We start from the raw sequence: 25,122 nt of genomic DNA, 5'->3' as shown, positions 1-25,122 counted from the left end.
ACTCTGAGCTACTGATTGCACTTAAGAGTTCTTCCAAATGTCTGATTTAGGCTTAAGTGCTGAATATGCAGAAGCAATCCAACATTTCAAGCTGGTATTTCTTCAGTTCTACACAACTAGTAAACATCAATACAATGGATTTTATATACTACTGAAATAAATAAACTATTTCAGTCCTTAAGAAGGACTTTGATATCAGTTATTCTGTTCTTTATTTATTATTTAGTTAGTTATTGCTTTAAAAATTCTGGGATTAGGAAAAAAATTGCAATTACATATGGCTTTTACACCTAACTTTGGTTCTTCTTGCCCAAGTATAATGACTATATATAAGCATCTGTTCAATACTGATTTCAAAGTGTGGTGAACACTGCATTTCTTAAATACATGCTTTTACTCTGGATTTTTACTGTGATTATTTATAGTTAGCAAGTAGACTTTAGAAAAGCTATAGATATTTTTAAAAAAATTTTTCATGCATGTTTGATGAACCAGTTATTGAAAAAAGGTGTTGTTCCTGTATTCCTGTTGAAAATAAAGTCAGCATATATTAGGCGCATAACTCATGCAGGTGCATTTGAAAGCTACAGCCATTTATCCTTATCATGCCCCTGTCCCGCAACATTTTAAAATAAACAAACTCTCATTTCAAGGCACATAAATACAACATCACTTTAAAAGGTTAGTAATTTTAATCGCTTAAGTAACATTAAGACAAATCTAAATGTTACCAATATTACAAAATTAATACAATTTAGAATTTATTTGATCCCCTTCAACAAAAATTTATGTATTGCTTTCTTAATATAGAACAAAGTAGAAGAAAACAGTAAATTTTCTTGAATGCACCAGGTTTTGTTGTTTTGTTTGCTGTTTGCTTTTCTTTTTTAAATTACCAAGTCATCTGACAGATTCAACTGCTCCCCTTCTTTTCCTCTCCTCTTCCCCTAATCCCACTCCTTCAAAAGAGAATTTATGCTTAAAATTTTGGAACCTCTATATTGTAGGCAATTTAACTTCTAAAACAGACTAAGGAGACAAAATCAGAAGGAAGTTCGTAAGAAATTAAGTTTTTTTGAAAAGCTTTAGTAATAATCCCTATATATACTTAAATATAAAGTGTACTTCAGTGCACAGTTGCATTTCTCCAGTTATATATTCAAATTAGAACTGCTTAGCACTTACGTGATTAGCTTTCTACCTTACCCACCACCATCTAAAAAAATTTTTTTTCACAATTACGTGTATTTAAAGAATTTTCAGTGAGTTATTTTACAGAAATATTATTTTAAGACACTGCACTTGTATGAAATATTTTTACCATAAACTCATATTTACAAATTTTCTTCTGAAGCCTCTAAGAACCTAGGCCCTTTTTAATCCAGTCATTTTTAGAAATAAACTCTATTATAGAAAGGTTTCACAGTTCTCAAAGACAATTCCAGTGTATATATAATCACAGTAATTTTTAGCATAATTTGTTAGGAATTAACATACCCTTCTGAAAAAGCACTTACAGTGTGACACTGTCTATACTAAATACAACCTAAGAAACACATATGTTGATTTTTAACTCTCTCTGCCTTACACTCCCTCAAAAAAGCAGCAAATATCAATTGTAAAAATGACATTCCATTAGTCAGAACCATGCAGTGTCCTGGTACAGTATTTAGACACGTCAGTTCCATAAGGACATGTACATACTATTTGTCTTTTCCCAGTGCATCATAAACATCACCATTTCTATTCATCCTTATTGCAGACCATATCCTTTGGTTTACTAAGGCTCTTCACTTCATCCAGTAGTCTTTTAGGTGTCAAAATATGAGTAGAACCTGACAAAAGAACATAGGTAACTGTATCAGTCTGAAATTCTGACTTTCAGACATACCCTCATTATAAAAAAGTTACATGCCAGTGTTTTTTACTGTACCTGGAAAACTGAAAACTACAACAGTTCAAAGTGTTTTCATGTGTCATCATATAAAGTGTCACCATATAATATATGTCACTGTTAGGTAGGCTGTGTCCCTCTTCCTCACACTGAGACATCCAGACATCTAGATTAGGACTCTTACTTTGGATACAAGTTTCAAGTCCCTGCTCTGCCCTGTTTGAAACATAGGCTTGAACCTGGGCCTCTTTCACTGTATGCCATTGTCCCAGTCTGCAAAAAAATCTGCCCATTCCATGAAAGGGCACATTAATGACAGGCTTTATCCTAGAATCAAGAAACCATCTGTATTAAAGATAATCACAAATAGTAGTTCTCCACAGAAATATCAGTTACAGAAAATTGGCTTTTATTGACTAATATTTCCTTGAAAAATTTGCAACAAATTCCAAGTCTGGAGCAAGAAAATCCTTATTATTATTCAGGAGTGCACAACTACCTATCTTCTCATAAGAGAGTCATTACAACTTCTGCCATGAAGGGTCACCCTACAGTTATATAGGGAACTCTCAACTGTTTAACATTAGGGCTGTCTCGGGCCATTAGTTTTAGTAGTGTCAATCTCAATGGACTAATATCCCTCAAGTTCTGAATCAGGAATACAGGAAGATTTTCATCTTGCAGTAAGCTGCATGGAATCTGGGAGTTATCACCTTCCCTCAGAAATCAGAATTACAAACAAAACTACAAGAATCATCTTTAAACAAGAGGGAAGATGGCACTGTAGTTGTGCCAGATATTACAGTGAAAGAGTGAACTCCAATAAACATGGGTTTGTAAACAAGTCTCAGATGAAGACAGTCTTGTTAAACTACATTCCTGTTGTCCTGGTCTTTCCACTGCAAAGCAGAACTAGGACCAGCATCAAACCTACCTCAGTCACCTCCAATGAAACCAGCAAGCAAAAAATAAACCAAAAAATCCAGCCACACACAAGCCGCACTACAATACACCCTACTATTTTGAGGTAACAGACTCTAGAGCTCAGAGTCAAGGTTGTCATTGCTTCAGGGAAGAGTATGTATTTATTTAAAATTATGGCAGATGAGTTTCAGAAAGGATTGGATGTAAGACAAAATTTAATTGCCAGACAGAAGCATCTCAAGCAATTTAGAATGCTTTAGATAAGCCTGCACCCAGACAGCAGCTGTCACTACAGACTGATACAGGTCTCTGGTAAGTTTCTGTATCTAGGACCTCTGTTTTGATATATCATATATGCAAATGTTTAGCACCTAAATTGTAAATAGTAATTATTTGAGGCACAGGCTGATGGAACAAGGATTTGCTGCCTCTGAGATATCAACTAAGAGATTACTACCCCAGCTGGTAATTCATGCATTTACTGCTGAATCTTAAAGAGATTAGGGAGATAACTTCAATTTTCAGGGCAAAAGCTATAAATTATGGTGTGGTTTGTGTCAAGTCTCTGAAGAAACCATGACAAGAACTAGAAGATGTTGCAAAGTCAGAGCTACACTGAAGAAGTTTTTTGGGTTGTTTTGTTTGAGGAGGAAGGGGTTTGTTTTGGTTTTTAAAAGTAAAAAAACAAAAACCAACAACACAAACTTGTCTTCCTTCCCTTCTGAAGTGAGTGGTTTTGCACTACTCTGCCAGCTTTCCTACTAATACCAAAAGTAACAAGAGTACTAAGTGTAGCTGAAGGTCGAGGACAGGTAGATGCAAAAGTCTGTGAGGAAACTTCAATGCAAAGAAATATAGCAAAAAGGATTTAAACAGATCTGTATATCAGGCTACTTTAATAATATATTTCTTTGACATAATTAACAATGATTCTTCTGCAGAGCATAACTGTATTCACTGTCCTTAACACCTTGTTGCAAAAAACCCCCAAACCAACACAACCAAAAAACCACCAAACCAACCCAAACATCAAGCAAATTAGATAAACTGAAAAGATACTTCTAAGTACATAGTTTTAGGAAATACTCTGGCTATATATTAGTTTACTGAACCAACTCGAGGAATGGAAGAAAAAAGATCCTTACATTTTCCAGAAACACACGTAGTAAATCCCTATGTACCACCCTTTTCCCACGACAAGCTTACCAATAACAACCTCACAGGACTTGTAAGCTTGAGAAACTTCATAGGCAGTGCGCATCTCAGAGTATGTAATTCCACCAATCACAAATATAATCAGTCTTGCACTACTCTTTCGCTCATCTTGATAACTAGCTTTAGGTTTCTGGCGTGCACTGTAAAAGATTTAATAAGATGACATTTATATAGCTTTACTGATTACTTTTGGCAAAAATTATGCAGTTAACAAGCAGTAACAATAGCTGTTGTGTAGTTCATGGTTTGGTTATAATTTAGGCAAAAGAATTTAAACAAATCAATAATTAAAACAATTTTAATAGCACATTACTCAAATTACTCAGTTATCACAAGGTGGAAAATAAATACAAAGCAAAAACCTTGCAGCACACACAGCTCACACACAAAGGCCTTCTACCAAGAACACCATTTTACCTTCATTAGCAGACAACTCATTTCAAGACTTCCAACTTTTCTGGACTTCTCTAAAGCATCACCTGACAACAGGGGTCAAATATCTAATAAGCTCTTATTCCCTAATGAGAGAGCCTACAGAAGTTGAATTTACCTTACTGAGGTCATTAACTTCAAGAATGACATGACCACTGCCACAGCAGAAATAACTTTCAGAAAAAATGAAAACATTTTTTGCTTAAGTCACAGAATATTGATAATCCATTCCTGAAACCCCTTTAAGCTAGAAGCCTCCAATGGTTTAAACATCTCATTCTGGGAATAGGGAAATGTTATTTCTAATTTTGAAGCAAAAGGGAGATACTCCAAATAAAAAGCTATATATGGCTAAGAAGAGTAATTAAGCTTACAACCAAGTTCAGTATGTTTTAGATTAAATAAAATACAGGTTTTACACATTATCACTACCTTACATACATTATTTCACCACTTAGTAAGCACAATTTTATAACACTCCAGAACACACATGACAAAAATACTGGGAAATAGGTAAATAATGTTTCGGGAAATTAAACAATTTACCTCACTGCTCCTGAACCATTCCAGGTAGGAGGACACTGGGAACAATAAGGCCAATCTTTTGAATCTAGTTTGTTTTCTATAGCATCCTGAAGGGCAAAACAAACACCTGCTTTAAATAGCCATGTAGAACCAAACCCCACCAAGTTTCAGCTTCCCATTAGGATGAATAACTGGAATGTAACACCAGCATATGCAGCTTCTTAGACCAACCAATTGCAAACAGCATCTCATGAAAAATGCTCCTACATAACAAAATGCTAGACCACATAATGCTAAAAATTATTACAAGGGTTGTGTAAATCACAAGGAATTAGGAGTACATATGCTTTCTTTATAAACTTAATATTGACTTAACTATTCAGATTTCACTAGGAGCTCTTCATCTGTAATAACCCTAACATAATTAATTTCTGTGCAGCAGTATGTGAGAGAAGTTAGGGTCCTGTGAAGACACAGATGACCATGTGAAAGTTGCCAAGAATCTATCAATAACAGCACTGGGTCAGACTTAAAGTCCAGTGAACTTGCTATTCTGTTTGACATCAGTCACTAACTCATGCTTTCGAATATGTTTAAAAACAAAGCAACTACACTTTTGGCAAGTAACATTTGAGCATCTACCTATCTACAGTTTATATCTGAATTGCAGTTTAAAGACCCACTGGAGAAAAAAATATCCAGATCTTTAAATTATTACACTAAACACTGCCAATCACAGGACAAGCTGTTCAAAAAGACTTCTTGCTTTCACTTTTATTTGCTTCACCATTAAAACAACCTCCAATAAGAAGCATTGCTAACACAGCAGTCTACTGTTCTATATTACAGACTTGAAGCAATCGTTTTACTCAACAGATGTATTAAAGTAACTGAAGATACTATGGAATTCAAAAAACTGACTATAATGGCTCACTTGAGTAAATTTCTGCACTGCACCTATGAATTAACTAGTTGGTCAAATTTACCTCCATAACATCTTTGATAACAGGCGTCCACCTAGAAAGTTGAAAAGTTTCTTCTGAAGAACGGTCCCTTCTTGGGTGTTTATGCTGCTGAGCAGCAGACTGAAAAGATTTTCAAAACATGGTTGTATTATACAGTCTGTTGGGAATTTTGAAACTTATTCCCAATTAGTAGCAGGAGGGAGGGGGTGGATCAGTGGAAACTTTAAAGAACTAATGATAATAGCAACAAAGAACTAAAATTAATACCTGTAGATTTCAGGATACACTAGAAATACTAATTCCAGAGACAAGGAACTACACTGACACTTTCCAAAACCAACTAGCTCAAGTCACCATCTGATGATTTTAGACAGAACATTATCTCTATCTTACTTTGAAAGTTATTCATGTTAATTGTTTAAAGGATTTACCATTTAGAGAAATCATAAATACAAGAATTCCTAGTAATTGCTTGCTTCCAAAAAAAAAAAAAAAAAAAAAAAGATGACTAGATAATACTGCTAAGAGTCTAAGAGTTGCTGGAAGAGCTGTAGAGAAGTGCTTGGTTGGTAGAGAATTACAAAATAAATACATTCTTACTGAAGAGATAACAGGAACATCCAGGTATTTCCAATTTCTTATCATATCACTATCACTCTCTATTTGTACATTCTGGATCAGCTTGTCCAAGTTCTCCTGGGTAGTTCCTTTGATATAAGGAAAACATGCAACTTAATTACCATGTGACTGTAAGGCCAATTGTCTCACATTCTGGGCTGTTATATAGTCCAGGATTATTATTTTTTTGGCCAGCCTACCCTAAGTTTAACAGAGTACTATATTTTAGATAAAGTTATTTAATGATCCATTTTTGAGACCAAAATTCAATACTGTTACATATTCCCCAAACCAACATTTTGCCAATTTCCTCCTCCTCTACTACAAATTCTTCCCCACCAAATTTATTTTCAGGTTGCAATGGACATGTAACTCCCTCTTTAACAGCTTCAATACTGTGCAAACAAATACAATTTAGACTGTTGCACATATCCAAGCACAGGAACGATGCTAAAATACTGTATGGATCTGTACTTGTATTGAACCTCTCAACTCTTCATCAATAGTATCTTTGCTACTAATCTGAGATAAGAGAAGCTAGAGGATGGACAGCATTTCTTTCCAACTTCGTCACCAACTCCAGTACAGATGTTGACTGAAAATACTAGACTATGCCAAAACTTGAGTTGAAGCCCATAGCACTGAGAACAAAAAAGGATAGGGCAGCTTATCATACCATTTGTGCTAAAGATATACAGGAGAATAGCTCTAATTTTGTCATAGCTCTCATGACTTTTGTTGAGCAGAACTGGAAGGAGGACTCTCATAGAGTCTTTCACTTTTTGACCTTCTGCATCAGTTCCAAGAGCCAAGTCCTAAATTAAAAAAAAAAAAAACAAAAACCACAAAAGAAAACCACACAACATTAGTTTAGTGAATAGTCATTAAAAAAATGTATTGTTTTGTGTAGTTTGAAATGCGTATTTATGAAACCATAGGTTTCAGGAAACAATCAAGCTGCATCAATTTAAATTCAGTATGAAAAGTCTTTGACATTATTTCAACAGTTATAGCTTTATAATAACACCACATAATGCTCTTAAACATTTAAAACTGTTTGATATCTAGACTTCACATAAATGTAAGTTACAGCTTTTAACTTGAGATTAGCAGTACAATGTAATGCCTCACCCTAGCAGGCACTCTTCCCAGACATTTTAAAAGGGCCTCCTGCTGCAGAACATAGTAAGGCAACTTCATAAGAGCTTTTAAGAAATAAAACAAGGACGATCCTTATACAAACCAGCCAGATTCAAAGACAAAATCTAAAATTCTAAAAGTACCTCCTCTATCAGCAGAGTAAGAACCTTGTCTATTTCACTTAGCTTTATTACTACTACCTCAAAAATTGACTGGGGGAAAAAAAGGCAAAAGACACACCACTTTTGTCAGTTAAAGACAAGCATCTATTCCTACCAACAAAGTGCATTTTCACAAAGTTATTTGGTTTGTGGTTTGTTTGGGTTTTTTTAAACCTACCTGTTCAGTTTTACAAAGCCTTTCTATGTTAGATTTGAACTTGCTCATGCAGTCTTCTGCTAAGTTAAGATGAACAACTTGCTAGAAGACAAAAAACACAAGCTGCCATAACTTGTCTTTTTTTAAAAAAGCCACATCAAGCACTCATTTTACAAGAGTCATTCCTTCAGTTATCCTTCAGTACGATCATGAGTTTTCTGTTTGGCCCTTCAGAGACTGACCCCCATAATACCTTTTAAAACATAAAAGTGCTATGCTATCTTCAATCCTCAAAGCACACAAATCCTTTAAGCGATTGGTTTTTGTTTGTTTTTACACGCTAAAATGAAATACCTGGAAATAAGTCATCTCCAAATTCACATGTTCATCTAATAAAATTTTGAGAAGAAAAGTTACATAGCACACAACAGGATGATGACAAAATAAAACTAGACTTCAATAACACATAGAAGTATAGTGTACAAAATTGTTTATTGTGAAGTTGTAGTTACAAAAGACTCCTTACCCTACTTATCTCTTTACGATAGTGCGGCATCTTTTTCATTAACTGGGCCAAAGCAGATATCGATAACTGTGAAGAAATGATACAAGTTGAAAATGTTTTCCCCCAATATTTGACATGCTTGTTTCCCATTCTGTTGCAGCCTTTTTTCCCCCCTAAAAAACCTGCCATTGAGATAAACCTCAATTTCTGTAATAAGTCCATGAAATACACAGATCTGAGTAGCTGAAAATAATTAAGTTACCAGGAAGAACAACAAGAATTTATAAAACTTACTTTTCCTTCTGTTGCTTTTCTTTTTGATGAAACTTCTTTCAAAAGTTTTGGTATTTCTCTGAAAAAAACCACAAATACAACAGCACCACAGTTCTTAAGTCTTTTAAGATTTTTATTTAAAATCTTAAAAGAACTGTGCAACAAGAACTTCTGAATCAAAATAAAAGCTTCAAATATGGGTCTGCTTCAAAGAAGGGTGGGTTTTGACAAAGGAAATTGAAGTTAAACACTTTGTTTATGATATCTGCATAATGTCATTTGATGAATTAACTTGCTAGTACTTTATGCAAAATAATCCCTTCAAACTTAAAAGATCTGAAGATAATTCCCAGTAAATATTTTTATTTACATTTTCCTCAAGAAGTGTAATTAAAATTAGCAAAATTGCATAATTCTGTACATACTGTATTTTTCAAAGTATCTTTTCTTTCTGGCATCAATTATGTAACAGGATGCAGTCTATACTGCAAACCATCTTTACTACTGCCTGTATCCATACTTAATAGCCCAAGTACATTCCCTCTCAAATAAATTTTTAACTTGCATTTTTTAACTATTTATTTACATACTCTATCACATCTGCAATATGCTTGTGACGAATCTTCACCCAGAGCTCATCATCTTCTTCCAGAATTGCCTCCCGTTCCTTCCCAGCAGGTCCTTCTGTTTTGTATCTTCCAAGAGAAATTCAGACAGTTGGTTTGGGGTTCCCCCCCACCCCCTCATTCTCATAACTCAGAGTATTAATTGTTATAGTTAAGTCAACATACATGGTAAAGGCATGGCAATTGCAGTAACATATATAGGTTTTCATTTATGAGCCAAGCTATTGCCCAGCACAATATATTTTACATAAGGATTTTACAGATTACATATTTGAACATAGAAGCAGCAGGTGAATTTTTGAATGACAATCAGTAACTAGAGTTTCAATCATACATTTGCATGCGCCTCAATTTTTCTTCAGCTTCCAATGTCAACTTCCCTTTGGCTTCAAATGCAAAATTCTGTGCAAAGTAATACACCTTGAGACTGCAAAGTGCAGCTTTCTATACGTACTATAAGACATTTTGTAACTCTGAAGAAAAATTAAGTCCCATTCACCAACAAAACAGGCTAACCATGACAAATTACTTCATATATACAACAAACCATAGCATTACAGACCAGCTATTACTTTTCTATAAACTGATAAATTAAGACAGCAATCATACTACACATTTTCACATTTACAGAAACTCACACAGTGTATATAGCCAGAAAGCAGACAAAAATAAAAAAAAAAAATTTACAAGATTAATGGTGAAAGTCAGGTCACGTCTACCTAGAAAACATACCTCTGCTACACTTTAATGCCCAGCAAGTTTCAGAGTCATAGAATTCAACATTTTTAATGAAAATATTCACTCAGTGTTTCTGACAGAAAATATGTATTCCTGTTTGCTTAACTTAACAATAAGGCAAGTAGATCTCATGTTGTAATGGGTCATCAGAAAGTAAAAGCCTTACCATAATCTTTCGTGTCAGAACAATCTAGCAGCAAAGTACATACCTCATGCAAAACTATGTCACACTATTCCAAACAGTGATGAAATAATGCTTATAAACTAAAACATGGCTTACCTAAATGCACATTTAGGATAGAAACATGCAAATTTTAACAACTACACAAATTAAATTACTGGAGCTATAAGTATGAGCATTCCTGAAAAATAATTGAGCTTTTTCTCAGTATTCGTTTACTGGTCTTGTTTGCCTCGTTAGTCCAAGAAGGGTAAGAAAATGAAAAAAAAATAGAGAATCTGAACATGCACGACCAAGGTTTTGCTTCAAGTCTAATAGAAAATTCTTTGTTTTTAAAAAAATACAATTTGTTAAGACATAAAACTTAACAAAAATGCTAGTTAGATCCTAGCTAATCTCAAATAAATGAGGAAGTTAACAAAAAGAGGAAGATGCAAATTCAAAAGGAAAGTCTAATAATGAAGCAACCCTTGTGCAATATAAGCAGCTGACATTGCTCTGGTGCAATTCAGCTAAACAATTCCAGAGATTTTATAATCAAGAATAAAGTGCTTAGATATTTTTTTTTTTAAAAAGGTACTTGCTTGTAAGTATCATTTTCAATTGGTAGCAGATCATATGCCATTGCCTGGAAGGTGAGTTCGTGTAGTACAGTTGATACTGGGTCAAAGCCACGATCAATTATTATTAGTTGGGAGTGGGTTTTAGCCTAGAAAGCCAAACAAAGTTAAGACATATAGTAGAAAGTTAATTCATGTTAAATCTATTTACATTTTACAGCACTGCAGACATTTTTGAAAAAATACCTGAAAAAAACTAAAAGTATGGCCCAAGTGTTTATCAACATAAATAGAAACAAACACTTAAATAACCAGCACGGTGATTTTAAATACTAATTTTAAGGCAATGCTCTTAGCCCATTACAATGCATTCAGTAACCTCACCTAACAAACAAAAAATGTGAAGAAAAACACATATGTGAAAAGGTCCTCCACTGACTTTTCACAAGTGCATTGTTTGTATTTCAGAGCAGATTATCTATATTTTGCTGCAATAACAAAAAAAAAAAATCTCCCAACACTCAACTGAAAAGTTACATTTTGGTGTTCAGTAAAGTGGCAGTAGCACCAGGTATGTTTATTTCTGTAGCAGAGTGGAATATCACTAAGTCAGAAAGGTTAATCCATACTTCTGCGTTTAGGCAGCTGCTCTGATCTGTAGTGACAGATCGAAAACATTATTCATTACCCACAAAGATATAGATTTTCACAGAAATCCCTTCACTGCAGATTGAAATGTGTCCCATGAAGTCCCTTCTACACACAGCCTTATGGATGGTGATGTTGAAACAAAAAGTAATCCACTTCTCAGGTTTGTATCATCCCCTGCATTATCATAGGGCCATTTTTTTGAACAAAATTAATGTGACCCATAAATGTTTCCTTACATACAGATTTACTGTATCAGTTACTACCTCTAAGTTGTTGTCATACACAAAAAACTAAATGGCAACTAGTTGCATTTATTAACAAACAAAATCTGATTTTGTAGAACCTGTTGTCAAAACATATTCCAAAGATTTTTTTTGCCCCCAGGCTTAGAGAAAAGAAGCAAACATTTTAGTTCGCTTTCTACCTTTATTTGGCTTTTCTCATCAGTTTTGTAGTAGTTTTCAAGATTTTTTTCAACAAGCTGTGCAAGTTTTCTGGCTTTTTCAGATGGTCCACTAGGAAAAAAGGAAGCATGCAAAAATAACTTAAATTTCTTCATCAAAACACTAAAATGCTACCTTTAAAACAGAAAGGACTCCCTAGACTGATCCTCTGGTTTCATGGCAGTTTCTGAACTCCATTCTAAGTATTTCCAATACATTTTCACTCTTACATTACGATTCCACTCTTTGAATGCTTCAGGTATTTCACACAGTAGAAACAGCTTCAGCCAAAAGACTGACATTAGCTGGTATATGGCCCAGCACCTAAAAGCCTCGCTCAGAAGTAGGGAACAAGAAAAAAAAAAAAAAAAGAGAGAGAGAACAAGAATAAACAGTCAAGCATTTATTTCTTTGTTACCTTTGCAGAGAATAAGGCACGACTTCACAGCACAGAATGCAATTCTTGAGCATAATTTCAGATACCTACTTTGACTTCAAAGACACCACTGATAGAGCTTTGACAGAGTAGAAAGTCCTCAGTATCTCTACTACAAAGAAATCCTGATCCCATCTGCCTCAGCAATTTACGAATTCCTTGATGCCAAGCAGAGCTGCAAAACTACAAATAGCAGCAGTTCTGTGACAGGATTATGCATGCAGTGTATTAGAGCATTATCCTACTGACCAAACATGAAATGAGCAGTTCATAACAGAACAGGGTATAGTAAGTACTGTTATACAAATACACTCCAAGAACTAATTCCTTGCTCTGCCTACACCTTACAAATTCCTATCGTTCCCAATTTCAGAGTTATGCATTAAAAACAATTAATCCAAATAAAAGAAACTATGCTGCAGCCTCAAGCTATTAAACAATGTGGGAAGTCCTAGAAATGAAATCAACTAGACTATACAACACAACTTTCACCCTACCTTTTATATCGTACTCCTGGATTCTCATCCAGTGTGGCACATAAGGTAACAATTTGTTCAGCCATTACTTGCATTACAGCATCATTATCCTTTGTCTTTTCTAGAGTTGGACTATAACAGCGGTAGAATGCATCTGGGACATTGAGAGTAAATACCTATGTAAAGCACAACCAATAAAAATAATTACTTAAATTGTATCTTTCTAAAGTATCTGGTAAAAGAATTGCTAATACTTTAAAACTACATGCTGTAATAAGAAGTCATATATAACATACTTTAAAAGAAAACCAACGAGCCCACACTTCAGTCCTGTTTCTGTGTCCTGTTGAGCTCATCTGATTTTTGTTCTCACACTCTTTTTCTCTATTACTCCCCTCCCCTATGTGAAATTCTGTATTTTACAAATTGCTTACTGTCTTTACAGATGGAGGGACCCAAGACAAGCAGAACTAGACAGCAGTCTCATACAGAGCCATACAATGCAATATCAGAACAATCCCAGAAGGTATGAAGTTAAATTTGTTTAAAACATAATTTTACACATTCTGTCTGTTCATTATATGAAGACTTTACCTCTAAGAACTGAAATTCTTTAAATACATTAAACCTTGATAAAAGATGTTTAGTACTACACAGAAGAAAAGCTTTTTCGACAGTTTAGTAAAGGGAATGCAAACATGGAAACAATCCCATTATCAGTAAATGGATTTTCTCCAGCTTCAGATAGACTCTGTAACTACAGAGCAAAAAGAATAACATCCATCCAGATAAAGATGTTTGTTTCATTTGAGTAGATAATCACTTGGACTTTGCTCGGAACTCAGCCTGATTATTTACTCTTACTACCTCTGAAAGCAGGCCCAGGGATTTTACATTACGAAAACCAGTTAAAATTCTCTGCTCCTTTGCTAAGCATTCACAATGTTCTCACAACCCAAAATACTGAGAATACAAAACTAAATTAAGCAGCACTTAGTCTCTTCTTGGCTTTATTTTCAACTTTAGAAAAATACTCCAAATTTCTACTTTCACGGTAAGTCCTAAAAAGAACCAGGACAACAATATTTTCATATGCCTTATGTGTCAGAAAAAGCTACCAAACTTTTTTCTTAGGAGCTGTTGTAGCAGAACTCCCCCAAAAAGTTAACACCACTAGAAAACCATCACAGTACCAATTCTCTGATGGCTTCTCAGTCTAAATAGTAAAAACCCCTATATTATTACAAGGAGTGTCTTCAAACTAGAAGACTGCAGCACACTAAAGACATAGATAGCAGCAACCTCTCCTATATTCATCTGCCACTTGGTATACATTAGAGATCTGACCCCTGATCTGTTCATAAGATTTGAAGAATACAGGAAAAACTTATGGGAAACATTCACAGTTAGTTCTACAATTCCCAACAGTAGACAGGGTTTGGGGGATTCACGGTATCAGCGAGTATCAGAGTGCATTTCAGTCCTCTGTATCTGACAAAGTACACGAGCAACAAATTATTTCTCAACACAATATCCACTGTGTTGTTCCACATGGAAACATGGTGATGGTCTCAAATTTTTAGTTGAGAAAAAACACGGATTTCTATGTTTTCCTCTCAATAAAAAGTATGCCACATTGTTATGAGGTTGGGGGGTTTTTTCCCCTCTTTTTAGCGAGGCTTTGGTTTTGTTCGCCTACCCTTCAGTTCTCTTCATCCATTTGCTGTCATTTTCTAACTTTCATCTAGTTATTTCTACTTACTCCTATTTCTGTGCACCAACCAAACTAACCTGTCAAAATAACCCCTCAGTAAAAGCAGTACAACTCTACTGCTTACTAAAAGCAAGCCAAAATACTCTCCTTCTCTTAAGGGACAGATTGCTTCCCTAACCTCTCACATAAAATGACTCCACATCTTGCAAAGAAGTCAAATGCAAAAAATAAACCTTTCAGTACAAGAGCATTTGTTTTCATCTGAAAAATACAGGCAAGCACCAGGAATATGCCAAAACAGCAACAGGTCTCTCATACAATTTGTCAGGAGAAAAGGTACCTTCTATTTAATTGTTTTCTAGCAGATGAACAACACTTGAAAATAGTCCTCCAGGATATTTTCTGCTGTTGAGATAAAGAATTAAACTTACCTGAGACTCATATGGGAAGAAGGAAATATTGATCTCCTTGCACCTCCTTATTGATTTTGCACAGGAAGACTTAATTTTATTGAAAAGATTGTCAGGACAAACTAGGGGAAATAAGAAGATTCTAAGTATAAATCATTTGTGCGTATTCCAGCTGTTAACTCACAAACTTACAGTATTCAGAACTGACAGACAATTCTAAATTAAGAACCAATTAACACTAACATACAAAAAAAGTTGCCAAATCTTCCTAAAGGGAAAAAGAATGTATAATCAGTACTTTGTGTCTGATACCTCTTTCAAGAAGCATCACTAGTCATTTTTTACTAGCTTTTGGCAAGCAAAGTTGGAAAACGCTCATTAGCAGTCTGCAGCAGTGAAGGCTATCAATTTTATCAAAGCAAAAGTTTCTGCTATTTCTTCTCATATAGGAGAGAGAAAACATTTCCCAAGCTACAAAAAGGTTAAAGGGAGAAGTGATGTGTGCATATCAAACAGCAAAACACAGAGAAATACGAAACTTAATTATAAATTTCAAGTGTGTTCTATTACACTTACAGGCTACATTGGATCCCAGTCTAGAAATTGAACTTAAGGAGCATTTGGATGACACAAATACTCCATAGACTTGGAACTGACGGAGCTATTTTTCTAACTCCTTTCAACATGAAAAGTTTGGCAAGTATTCAAACTGAACACTCACAACAAAGGCATGTACAGCAAGATACGAGTATTCTTCCAGAAAAAGAATTGCTGCATAAAATGAAACAAGAAACCAATAGTAATTTGGTAACTGCTTTGAGAACATATGGAAGCAGATATGCACCCTGCACAACTCTACCTCTGCCTTGAGTGGCATGTTTGGTTTTTTGTTTTCCCTTGGTCACACACCATTTCAGTCACACTGACTGACTACAAAGGAACACAGTCGCATTAACCCCATTTGCACTACTTGCCTCTGCTTTGCAATTTATACCATGCATGCAAGGGCTAAGTAGAGACCCTCTTTCAGATGATGGGGAAAAAAAAAAAACTGGTTCACAAGTCTGACGGAACTACCTAAAATAACCAAACCAATCACAAAACATTGGTCTTGCAGCAAATTCTCATGCATTATATTTTTTGAGTACTCTTTTGCTTATATAAAACATACACAGTTTTACTTGAATTGCCTTCCTGCACACTCTTCAACACAGGCTAAATTAAAAGCTAAGGTGAGGAATGATCAAGATTGTTTGGTAATTGTGAAAGACATTAGTATTGCCACACAACATGGTCACCACAATCTGGCAACCCAAATACAGTCAATGACTTGAGTCTCCAGTCTACTCTTAAGAAATAGGACCCAAAATTTTCAGGTACCAAACTATAGAAAATAAAGTTAAGAAGCTTACTTAGTTATGTATATAAAGTTATCAAACTACAACACAAAAGCTTACTTACAGTCAGTGAAATACACATATGCTGCTTTGTATCTGCTGGATGATTTAGTGATGAAGTCATCAATAAGTCCATCTACAGACTTATAGACATAGGGGAAAATTAAAAAAAAAACAACAAACATTATGGTGTGTTGTCTTTCTTCACATAACCAGACAAAGCTCCTCCCTCCTCTCCTCCTGCCCTGTTAATTACCCAGTCCCACTTAGAAGTACTGCAAATCAACATATAAGAAAAGAAAATGCTTCAGTAGAACATTTTTAATTCTAGACCAAGAATAATAAACAATTACAGGTGATCACCAAGATCACTTTAGGAAGCAAAGCAGAATACCTGCATCATTTTCCACCTATATCAGTGCTGAGACTTACTCTCTCAAGAATTTTTAGGAAGTAACAGTAATCTCTTATTACAGCCATTACTTTGAATTCTATTGTTCAATGTATTGCACCATTATTTGATACAAAATCTCTTTCAGTGACATTATTAATATCTAAGCAATGAAACAGTGCCTCCATTGATGACAAGGTACACATTTGCAACGTACTCTATGGTGACACTGCATTGTCTTTTCATCATGGAAAACGAAGCATCACACAAAACGCAAAAAGTAAGCGTTGCATACTAGTACAAAGTAAATAAAATGTTAAAGTAAGATTGCTTTTTCAGTCTGAAAAAATCTTGCTATACTTTCTTTAAAATACTAACCTTTTTGGTGGGAGTTATGAAATATATCGCTTTCATGTGTGGGACAGGCTCACGGTTTTTATACACATTCTCCACCACTATAAAGTAAGAAATATTACATTTTTACAATTAACAGATATATGCATCTGTAAGGAAAGCATCATACATAGTTTAGTATAGAGGTGATAAACTAACACCAATCAAGTTGTCCATAAAATTAGTGGCAAGGACCTATCCTCTGCCAAGAGAGCCTTCATTTTTTATCTAATGGTTATTTTAAATACAACAAGTTACCACAAGAGTTCTTCAACCATCAGTCTAATGTCAACCAAATTTCTAGGACTAAATTTTTCCTGGCTATTCTATACAAGCAGAGTTTTGCCCTCACACAGAAAAGTATGGCAATACAAACACACTCAAACTATGGGGCTCAGTACAAACTATCTCGCAAGAGAACTGCCTAGGCAAGATTGTTCTTTTTCCAGCACACTGAAGAAGGAAAATGAAACTATAGAGAACATCATTTTGGACTAGAGCCTCTTCTGTCCTTTGTTTGCCTATTTCCTGTGTGCTTACTCTGTTTCAATATAATTGCAGGCACAAATTAGACATTTTCAGCAACCAGCTTCACTCAACCCTTGTTTTTTTCCATTTAATAAAGTCATTACTATATAGTGTTGCAGAACACTAGCTTGGGAATGCAGAGAGATTCGTGTTGCTCAGTAATTTTGAGAGGGAGGAACAAGGAAGATAAGCCAGACATCTGGACGTGGAACGACCAGTTCTTTTCGATAGTATACTCGCTAAAAATAAAAAGGCTTCTTATTGATGACAAGGATACATGTTTACTGAAAGTTTTTCACAAAGGATAAGTAGTACTCCTTATGATTAAAAATACACTTCAAGAAGTGAAATGTATACAGCTTTTTATTATACTTCCAGAGGAATCATGGTATACTGAATAGTTGAAGAAGGGTGAGTCTTGGTACTTGTGGAAAAACAAGTAAGTCTAAATAACACTCTTGAAAAAGCGTTTCTAAAATTCTAAACCTAAGCTAATTAAAAACTAGATCATTTACATTTTGCCTATTCATTTCAATTTCAAAAACAGGCAGGAAAGAAGTTCAGAAGGATGATATACTAGTAAACATTACAGAAAGGTCAATCATAAAAAGCAACTTTGAAAAGTGTTTTATGATAGAAAAAAAAAATCCTTTAAGTTGTAGGGAAGAAAAGCCCATAAAATTTACTAAATACTTTTTTAAAATACACGTAGAAAACCAGTCTTATCTAAACAGACATACTGAATAACTGAGATCTGTCACAATCCATCTATTATTCACTTTTGACAGGGGCCAACACCAAGGAACAGGAGAAAGATTCCAGAAGATTAAAAACTCCACTCCACTAGAAACTATATCCAAATTGTTTGGAAAAGTGACAATCTAATTACTGTTTATGTTGCTTATGGGTTTACTCCAGTTAAAGTAATCACTGATATAATTTAGTTTCAAGGTTTTGTTGGTTTTTTGGGTTTTTTTAATTACAGAAAGCTCTCATTTTTAGAAAAGGCTAAAAAAACATCTGCACAACACAGAGCTCAAATTCTTGCCTCTATCACATCAACTTGCTTGCAAACACCTCATCAATTTGTCTACTATTGTCTCCTGTTTTTATTTTGTCTTCAGTACTTAAGTTTCTCTGCCCCTGCATCCTAAATCTACTGCTCATGAACACAGATTAATTCAAAGCAGCAGATACTACTCATTTACAGAACACATTAGGAAAAAAATGCAGTAAATTGCCTACTCTTGTACATTTTACTAACATTTGCTTAATTCTTTACTGAGCTCTTGTTTTCCCCTAACTTCAACTGATAGCTAAGATCCTTAAAACCACTCTGTGACAGTTAACTTTCTACCACTTCCTGGATATTAGCAAACAAACACCCACACCCTCCCCTCCCAAAATAACACAAAACAACCCACAAACAACCCACCAAACCACAAAAAAACCACACAAAGCCAACAGCACGTACACACAAAACACCTTACAGCAATCTTTAAATGATTTTTTAAATGTCGTTTTAGCTTTTAGGTAGAGAAACATTTGATTTTTAATTTAAAAAAAAAAAAAAAAAACCACAATTGGGTAATTACTGTACAAGCCAGAAAGATTGCTAGTCTTAATATCCCATATCTTCATCAACCAAATTAAGACAATTTCTTGCAAGGGTACCAGAATTTTTATTCTTTTTTTTCTTATCGGGATATTGCCACCTCTATATTAAAAGGAATTATGCTTACCTGTGATACCCTCTGCCAGTAGATCAGTCATTTTGCAGCACAGAGACAGCAGTTTAGTAGTGTAATCATCTAGAAGAATTATCTAAAAATATTTTAAAAAACAAGTATTCAGATAAATTAATCTGCTATAGCAAACCCATGTTATTTCCTTAAAAACTTGCCATGGAAATTTGAAGATTAATCTACTTTACTATTCTATCTTTTCATCACCTGCATACAACAACTTTGCAGTGGGAAATTAATCTCAAATAGCATCAGAAGGCAGCTCCCTACATACAGGATTTCAAAAGATGATCTCCAACCTAATTAAGTAGCTTGTCCCTACCACTCCTACTAAAAAGTATTTTAAAACTTTCACTTTGACATAAATCATTTGATATCCTACTAATTTACTCCATGGTGTGCTTAAATGTATCTGTACTTATTCTGTTACTGGTTTACAGCTTAAGCTCTAACAGGTATCGTACTGCCAAATCGTGCTTCACCTGTACCGCACAGCAGTGTAATTTTTCAAATTATCAAAGTACAAGTCTTTCAAAAGAAAATTGAAGGCAAACAGAAACAGTTTCTAATTTTTTTTTCAAGACTTAAAAAAGAATTAAGACAAATAACCTTCTGTTCTTCCTTTACTAGCCCTGAGATTTTTTTATCATGTATTATACAGAGATCCGAGTTAACAGAAGTAAAATCCGTTACTTGGATAGAAAACAATTTTAGGTGAAAGTGCCACCCATTAAATGAGACTTATTTGTTATATACTCGGTGATACAGATTACCTCAAGTGATTCCAAGAGTCTTACAAAAACTTCTATCAAAACTATACCTTCCATTCTTCTTCTTTCCTGCAGTCATCAAATACTGATGATTTTAGCTCTGTAAGAAGAAAGAGATATTTTTTTTCTTAGTAACAATTTGATTCCTCTAACTGGTAAACTAAAATCACCCATTTATACTCATGATTAAAGACCTAAAAAGAATAAATAAAAAACCCACCACTGATAAACACTTTTACAGAATTACTGACCACAAACTGGCCCTGCCTGTTTCAGAAAGATGTAGATGAATTTTTCATTTTTGTTAATAAACAGCTCCATAAAAATCACTCTGAACGATTAGAGTTTTCTGAAGTGATCTGAATGATCATTGTTTGTTTAGCGAACTCTTCTACAAAATGGATCTTACACACGCTAAACATTTAAGATACTCTAAGATAAGAGAGTTGGACCAACACATTCACAAATAAACCTATTTTAAAATATATGGTAACTTCACATGTCCTTGTTCTTTCTCTAGAATTCCAGAGCAAGACTAAGAAGATACCAGTTCTTTCAGGAATTGAAAGTTATCTTAACTAAGGTATGCATTATCTTTTCCTGCTATGACAGCTTTGAGAGAAATGTCAACTAAAAAGCTTGTACAAGATTCAGCAATAGGAATCAGCATCTAGTTACAACAACTTTAAAAAAAAATAAATAAATAAATCACAAGAACCAAGTTGCAACTTTCAGGAGTGGTGTTATCAGGCTAATGCAGATTTGATATCACTGCAATGGTACATATTTAATTAAAAGTCATAAAATTTGGGGAACTGTTTAAAACCTGGTGCTTATAAACATAGGAATAAAGAGTTCTGATTATTCTGGTCTCTCTTCCCAGAGAACAGAATTTCAGATTAAGCCAATGACTACTGTTGTCTATTAAAATAGCCGGACCTTTTTCCCAAATGAAAAAAATGAAAGCAAAAGAAACAGAAGCCTAAAATATAGATGAGCAAATTCAGCACAGATTTTTGTCATTACTGCCAAGAGAAAGAACCATAAGGAGTTTCAGAATAGTAGGTGTGCATACAATAAAACATACACCTACTTCTTCAGTGTTTATAAATATTAGGGTATTCACTTATGTCCAAGTCCCTATCACAAGATACTCCATCTCGACCCCCAGCTTCCAATGCCTCAGAATACAGCAGTTTCTTCCAGCTGAGCAGCTTACCTGTTCATCCAGCCTTCATTTCAGTTTCACCAACTCTAACACTGCATAGCACACAACACTCCCAATATGTCACACTTCATGCTTCTCATATTTAACAGTGATGTCCCACAGACTCACACTAACACAAGTTTCTTTTGAAAGATGAGTACTTTATGCTTTAGCTTTCCAATATGTTCAAGTCAGTACTGATATTCTTCAGAGCAACTTAAAATCCTTACACTTTATCTAATAAACTGACAAAAAACACCGGCCTTAAAAGTTGCTTAAGCAAAAGAGCACACTTCAAGAGTGATGTAACTGGTGTATTTTGTTCACGCTGCTAAAAAAAAAAGTCAAACTCAAGCTCATTTCTACTGAACTGTTTTCTGCTTATACAACTCCCAAAATCCATTATCACTCCTCAAACTTGACCTCCAAGTTGCTTCCAATTCAACATCCTTCCTGTTATACACAATCCACAGCTTTCAACAAGTTCTAGGGCTGCCTAGCGTGGTGTAGAAACTCCTATGACTTCTTTGGATATACTCACTATAATAAATTGCAGAACACTCAACACTCCATAGCTGCTACCAAGATGTATTTGTTGGTAATACCTGAAAACAGGACGTAATGCAGGCATATTTTTTCCTGTCACTTTTATACTGTGTATTTGTTACTTACATTTTTCTAAGCCTGTACACAAGGTGTAAGAACAAATCTTTAGCCTCATGAAAATTTCATAAACCTCCAAATTTTCCAAGAACATTCTTACCAAGGAAGTAGTTCTTAGTATTGCACAGTTCTTTTTAATAAATTCAGTGCCTGAGAGCCTTGTCCAAAATATCAAATATACTTTTTGTACAATACTTTAACTTACTGGCCTACAAAATAAACCAGAACATACAAATGCATAATCCAGTTGTATCCTGAACTTCCTTTCTGTAATTAAAAATAGAAGTCAACTTTCTCCCATTATAAAAAGAAATTTTATTCCACACTATCAGTGTACCAGATAGAGCGTACTTGTCCCTGCAACATTCCAACGGCTATTTGTTTTGTCCTCAAGCTTCAGCTGCTTTACCCAAATAACTAGCCTACGCTTGTTTACAGGCTCTCAAAATCATCTCATTTGACTCCGGTAAGCACTCTGAATGCACCAAACCCAATCATAAGCCCAGGTATGAATAGTGCTCCATTTTTGTGTAATATTTCACTTGCTCCTCATGAATTTCATACCAACTATGCATCCTAAATACCTTCTCTAATTCTGTCTTCTCTGAATATATTCAATTAAAGGCATTTTACTTCTACTTTTACTTCCCAATCCAGATAAGAACTATACACAGGGGTGAAGGAACAGCAGACTGAAATCCCTGTGTGGGAAAAAAAAAAAAGGCAAACCACCCGTTGAAAAAGTTAATGAGTATAGCACACTTCCTGAATAAAGGATTGAAATAGCTTTCACTGTAAGCAAGTGTTGTGGAAAATTAAGTTACAGAAATGCTGAATCATTTAAAAAAAAATTAATATAGATATCTATGGCAAGGGTAGCATCTTAGCATACAAGTCTAGAACACATTTTAGAAATTGTAATCAATTTAAAAACAGAATTCCTCGTGGAAATAACCTTATTTACAGACACACATGCAGTATGTAGTTAATTGTATAACTTTACTCACAGGATCTACTGTCTCCTAAATACAGGTAGCTTCCCCAGCCCCCATAACTGTGAACTTAACTGACAACAAACTGGTGAAGTAACCATTTCACACACTTCTGCTTAGACTCAGTTTAAAATTGCACCTTACAGAAAGTGCTATCACAACGGAAAGAAGGTTTTTTTAACAGCACCATACCAGAGCACAGGTACAACTCTTTGTACACACAACATGGGTACAACTACTCTGCCTATTCACAGAATGTCAATGTACACACTGACAGCAAATTCACGAACTATCAGCATCACTGATATGTTCTTTTCATACAAACCAGCCTTAAACCCACACATTTGCTGAAATATTAGCAAGCAACAGTTTATGCCCTTGAATTATCCATAAATGGAGTGCCAGCCAATGTCTAAAACTTATTTCATGAATTTTCAGTGTTGTTGTAGTCTTGCAAAGACTAGAGTAACTAGTCAGCTAACAACATACACTTTTCAGCAGAAGATTCCTTTTAACAGTTTGCAATGTAAGTGTTTTACTATTCACACTGGTTCCTCATCACTCTCATCTTTCTTTCACATGGTCTTGTTCATACTGGCAATAGCTTTTTCGAAAATCCTTATACGCCCTGATGACACACTAGGGCTTTGATCAGGTTTCCTGCTTTTAAGGTCTGAGCCTTCTATAAAACACCTCAGGATAAATCGATCGCTTCACAGTCAAAGGCACAAATGACTTCATAAGGCAAGACAGGACAAGCAAAGAGCAAAAGTAGTGATTTCTAAAGGTCAAGTTTTAAACAAAGGGATCTAACTCATGCGAGCAGGGTACAGATGGCAGCAATAGTGGACTGAACATCACAGGAACAGTGTGCTTCCCTCTTTCTCCCCTTTTCCTATTTAGTCTTCCAGTGACACAAGTAAGCAGATTGGAGCTTGCAGGTGGAAGCAAAGGAGGTGGCGGCCAGACCCTCCCATTTCAGTGACAGACAGTCACTAGGCTGGCTGAGCTGTTCATGAAGTCACGCCCAACCTCAGTACAATTAAGTCCAGCATGAGGTGGCTGCTAATGCCTTTCCCCAAAGGTCTCACACTACCCAAAATACTATTAGCCGTTCTAAGCCAGTAACACATGGAGCAGTTGTAACTTCATTTTCTGTAACAAACACCAGCAGAACCTGTTCCTAAACCTGGAGATAAAAAACCGCAATCCATTCATGAGAATACCTGGGGACAGCTTCAGATTCTTCTTCTGAAAATCCTGAGGCCCACCATAAAGCAGGCAGTGCCACTTTGTGACAGACAACCAGAGTCCCTGCTGAAGCCAGGCGCGCTCTCCAAAACTGCCATTCAAGAAACAACGGGGAAATCCTTGCAGAGCTGACTTCAGTTCAGCCTCTTCAAGAGCTGCCATGGCTGGCTGTATCCTGTATAACTCACCCTTATCTCGGAATAAAACAAACCTACATCCACCCAGGTGCTACTACTGCCGGCGCCGCCTCCCGCCACCCCGACGAGTCACTGACTGAACCGGCCGGGGAAGAGCAGCCAGCTCCAGCCTCCGCCGCACACCGGGCTCCCCACAGAGCCGCCCGGGCCAGGCCCGGCCCAGCTCTCCCGCCGCCCGCCCGCCCGCCTCAGTTCCTAACACGGCTCCTAACGCCCCGCCGGCCGTGCCAGGAACGGCCCCAACCCCACCCTCGGCGGCCAGGGGACCCGCGACCTCAACATGCCGGGCTCGGAGGGGGGGCGCCCCAGCGGCGAACAACTCCCGGCCGCCTACCGAGCGGCCCCAGGTCGCTCCCGGCCCCGGGGGACGAGTGCGCGGAGCGGAAGCCCGCACTCACTCTGCCAGACCAGTCTCTTCAGACCCCGCACCGCCGGCGCCATCTTGGTGACAATCCCCGCCTCGCGCCGCTCCCCCAGCCCGCCCCGCCGCTCCCTCTTCAGAGCTGGCGGGCGGGGCTGCTCGGGGGCTGGGCTGGGCTGGGCT

General features: G+C 36.0%; 1 protein-coding gene across 3 annotated transcripts; it reads right to left on the bottom strand.

Annotated features, from left to right (window-relative positions):
• Positions 1-304: 304 nt before the first annotated feature.
• On the bottom strand, positions 305-25,080 carry STXBP3 (syntaxin binding protein 3). Of its 3 annotated transcripts, none has more exons than XM_074906738.1 (19): positions 24,913-25,017; positions 20,319-20,368; positions 19,496-19,577; positions 17,211-17,287; positions 16,506-16,584; positions 15,066-15,166; positions 12,942-13,096; positions 11,990-12,080; positions 10,939-11,063; positions 9,400-9,504; positions 8,831-8,888; positions 8,558-8,623; positions 8,053-8,133; positions 7,250-7,388; positions 6,556-6,662; positions 5,977-6,075; positions 5,012-5,097; positions 4,025-4,173; positions 305-1,835 (listed from the first exon to the last, which is right to left on the bottom strand). In XM_074906738.1, the coding sequence occupies exons 3-19, from the start codon at positions 19,524-19,526 to the stop codon at positions 1,744-1,746; spliced, it is 1,641 nt and encodes a 546-aa protein (XP_074762839.1). In that variant the 5' UTR covers positions 19,527-19,577; positions 20,319-20,368; positions 24,913-25,017; the 3' UTR covers positions 305-1,743. The 3 variants fall into 3 exon arrangements, with proteins under 3 accessions (XP_074762839.1, XP_074762837.1, XP_074762838.1); XM_074906736.1 differs by lacking the exon at positions 24,913-25,017 and adding an exon at positions 24,357-24,696; XM_074906737.1 differs by having other exon boundaries at positions 626-1,835; positions 24,977-25,080.
• Between the last annotated feature and the right edge of the window lie 42 nt (positions 25,081-25,122).

Source organism: Athene noctua, chromosome 5, assembly GCF_965140245.1.
Source record: "Athene noctua chromosome 5, bAthNoc1.hap1.1, whole genome shotgun sequence".
NCBI classification, from domain to species: Eukaryota; Metazoa; Chordata; class Aves; order Strigiformes; family Strigidae; genus Athene; species Athene noctua.
The sequence above is the reverse complement of the archived record's forward strand: the minus strand, read 5'-3'. Positions and strand labels throughout refer to the sequence as shown.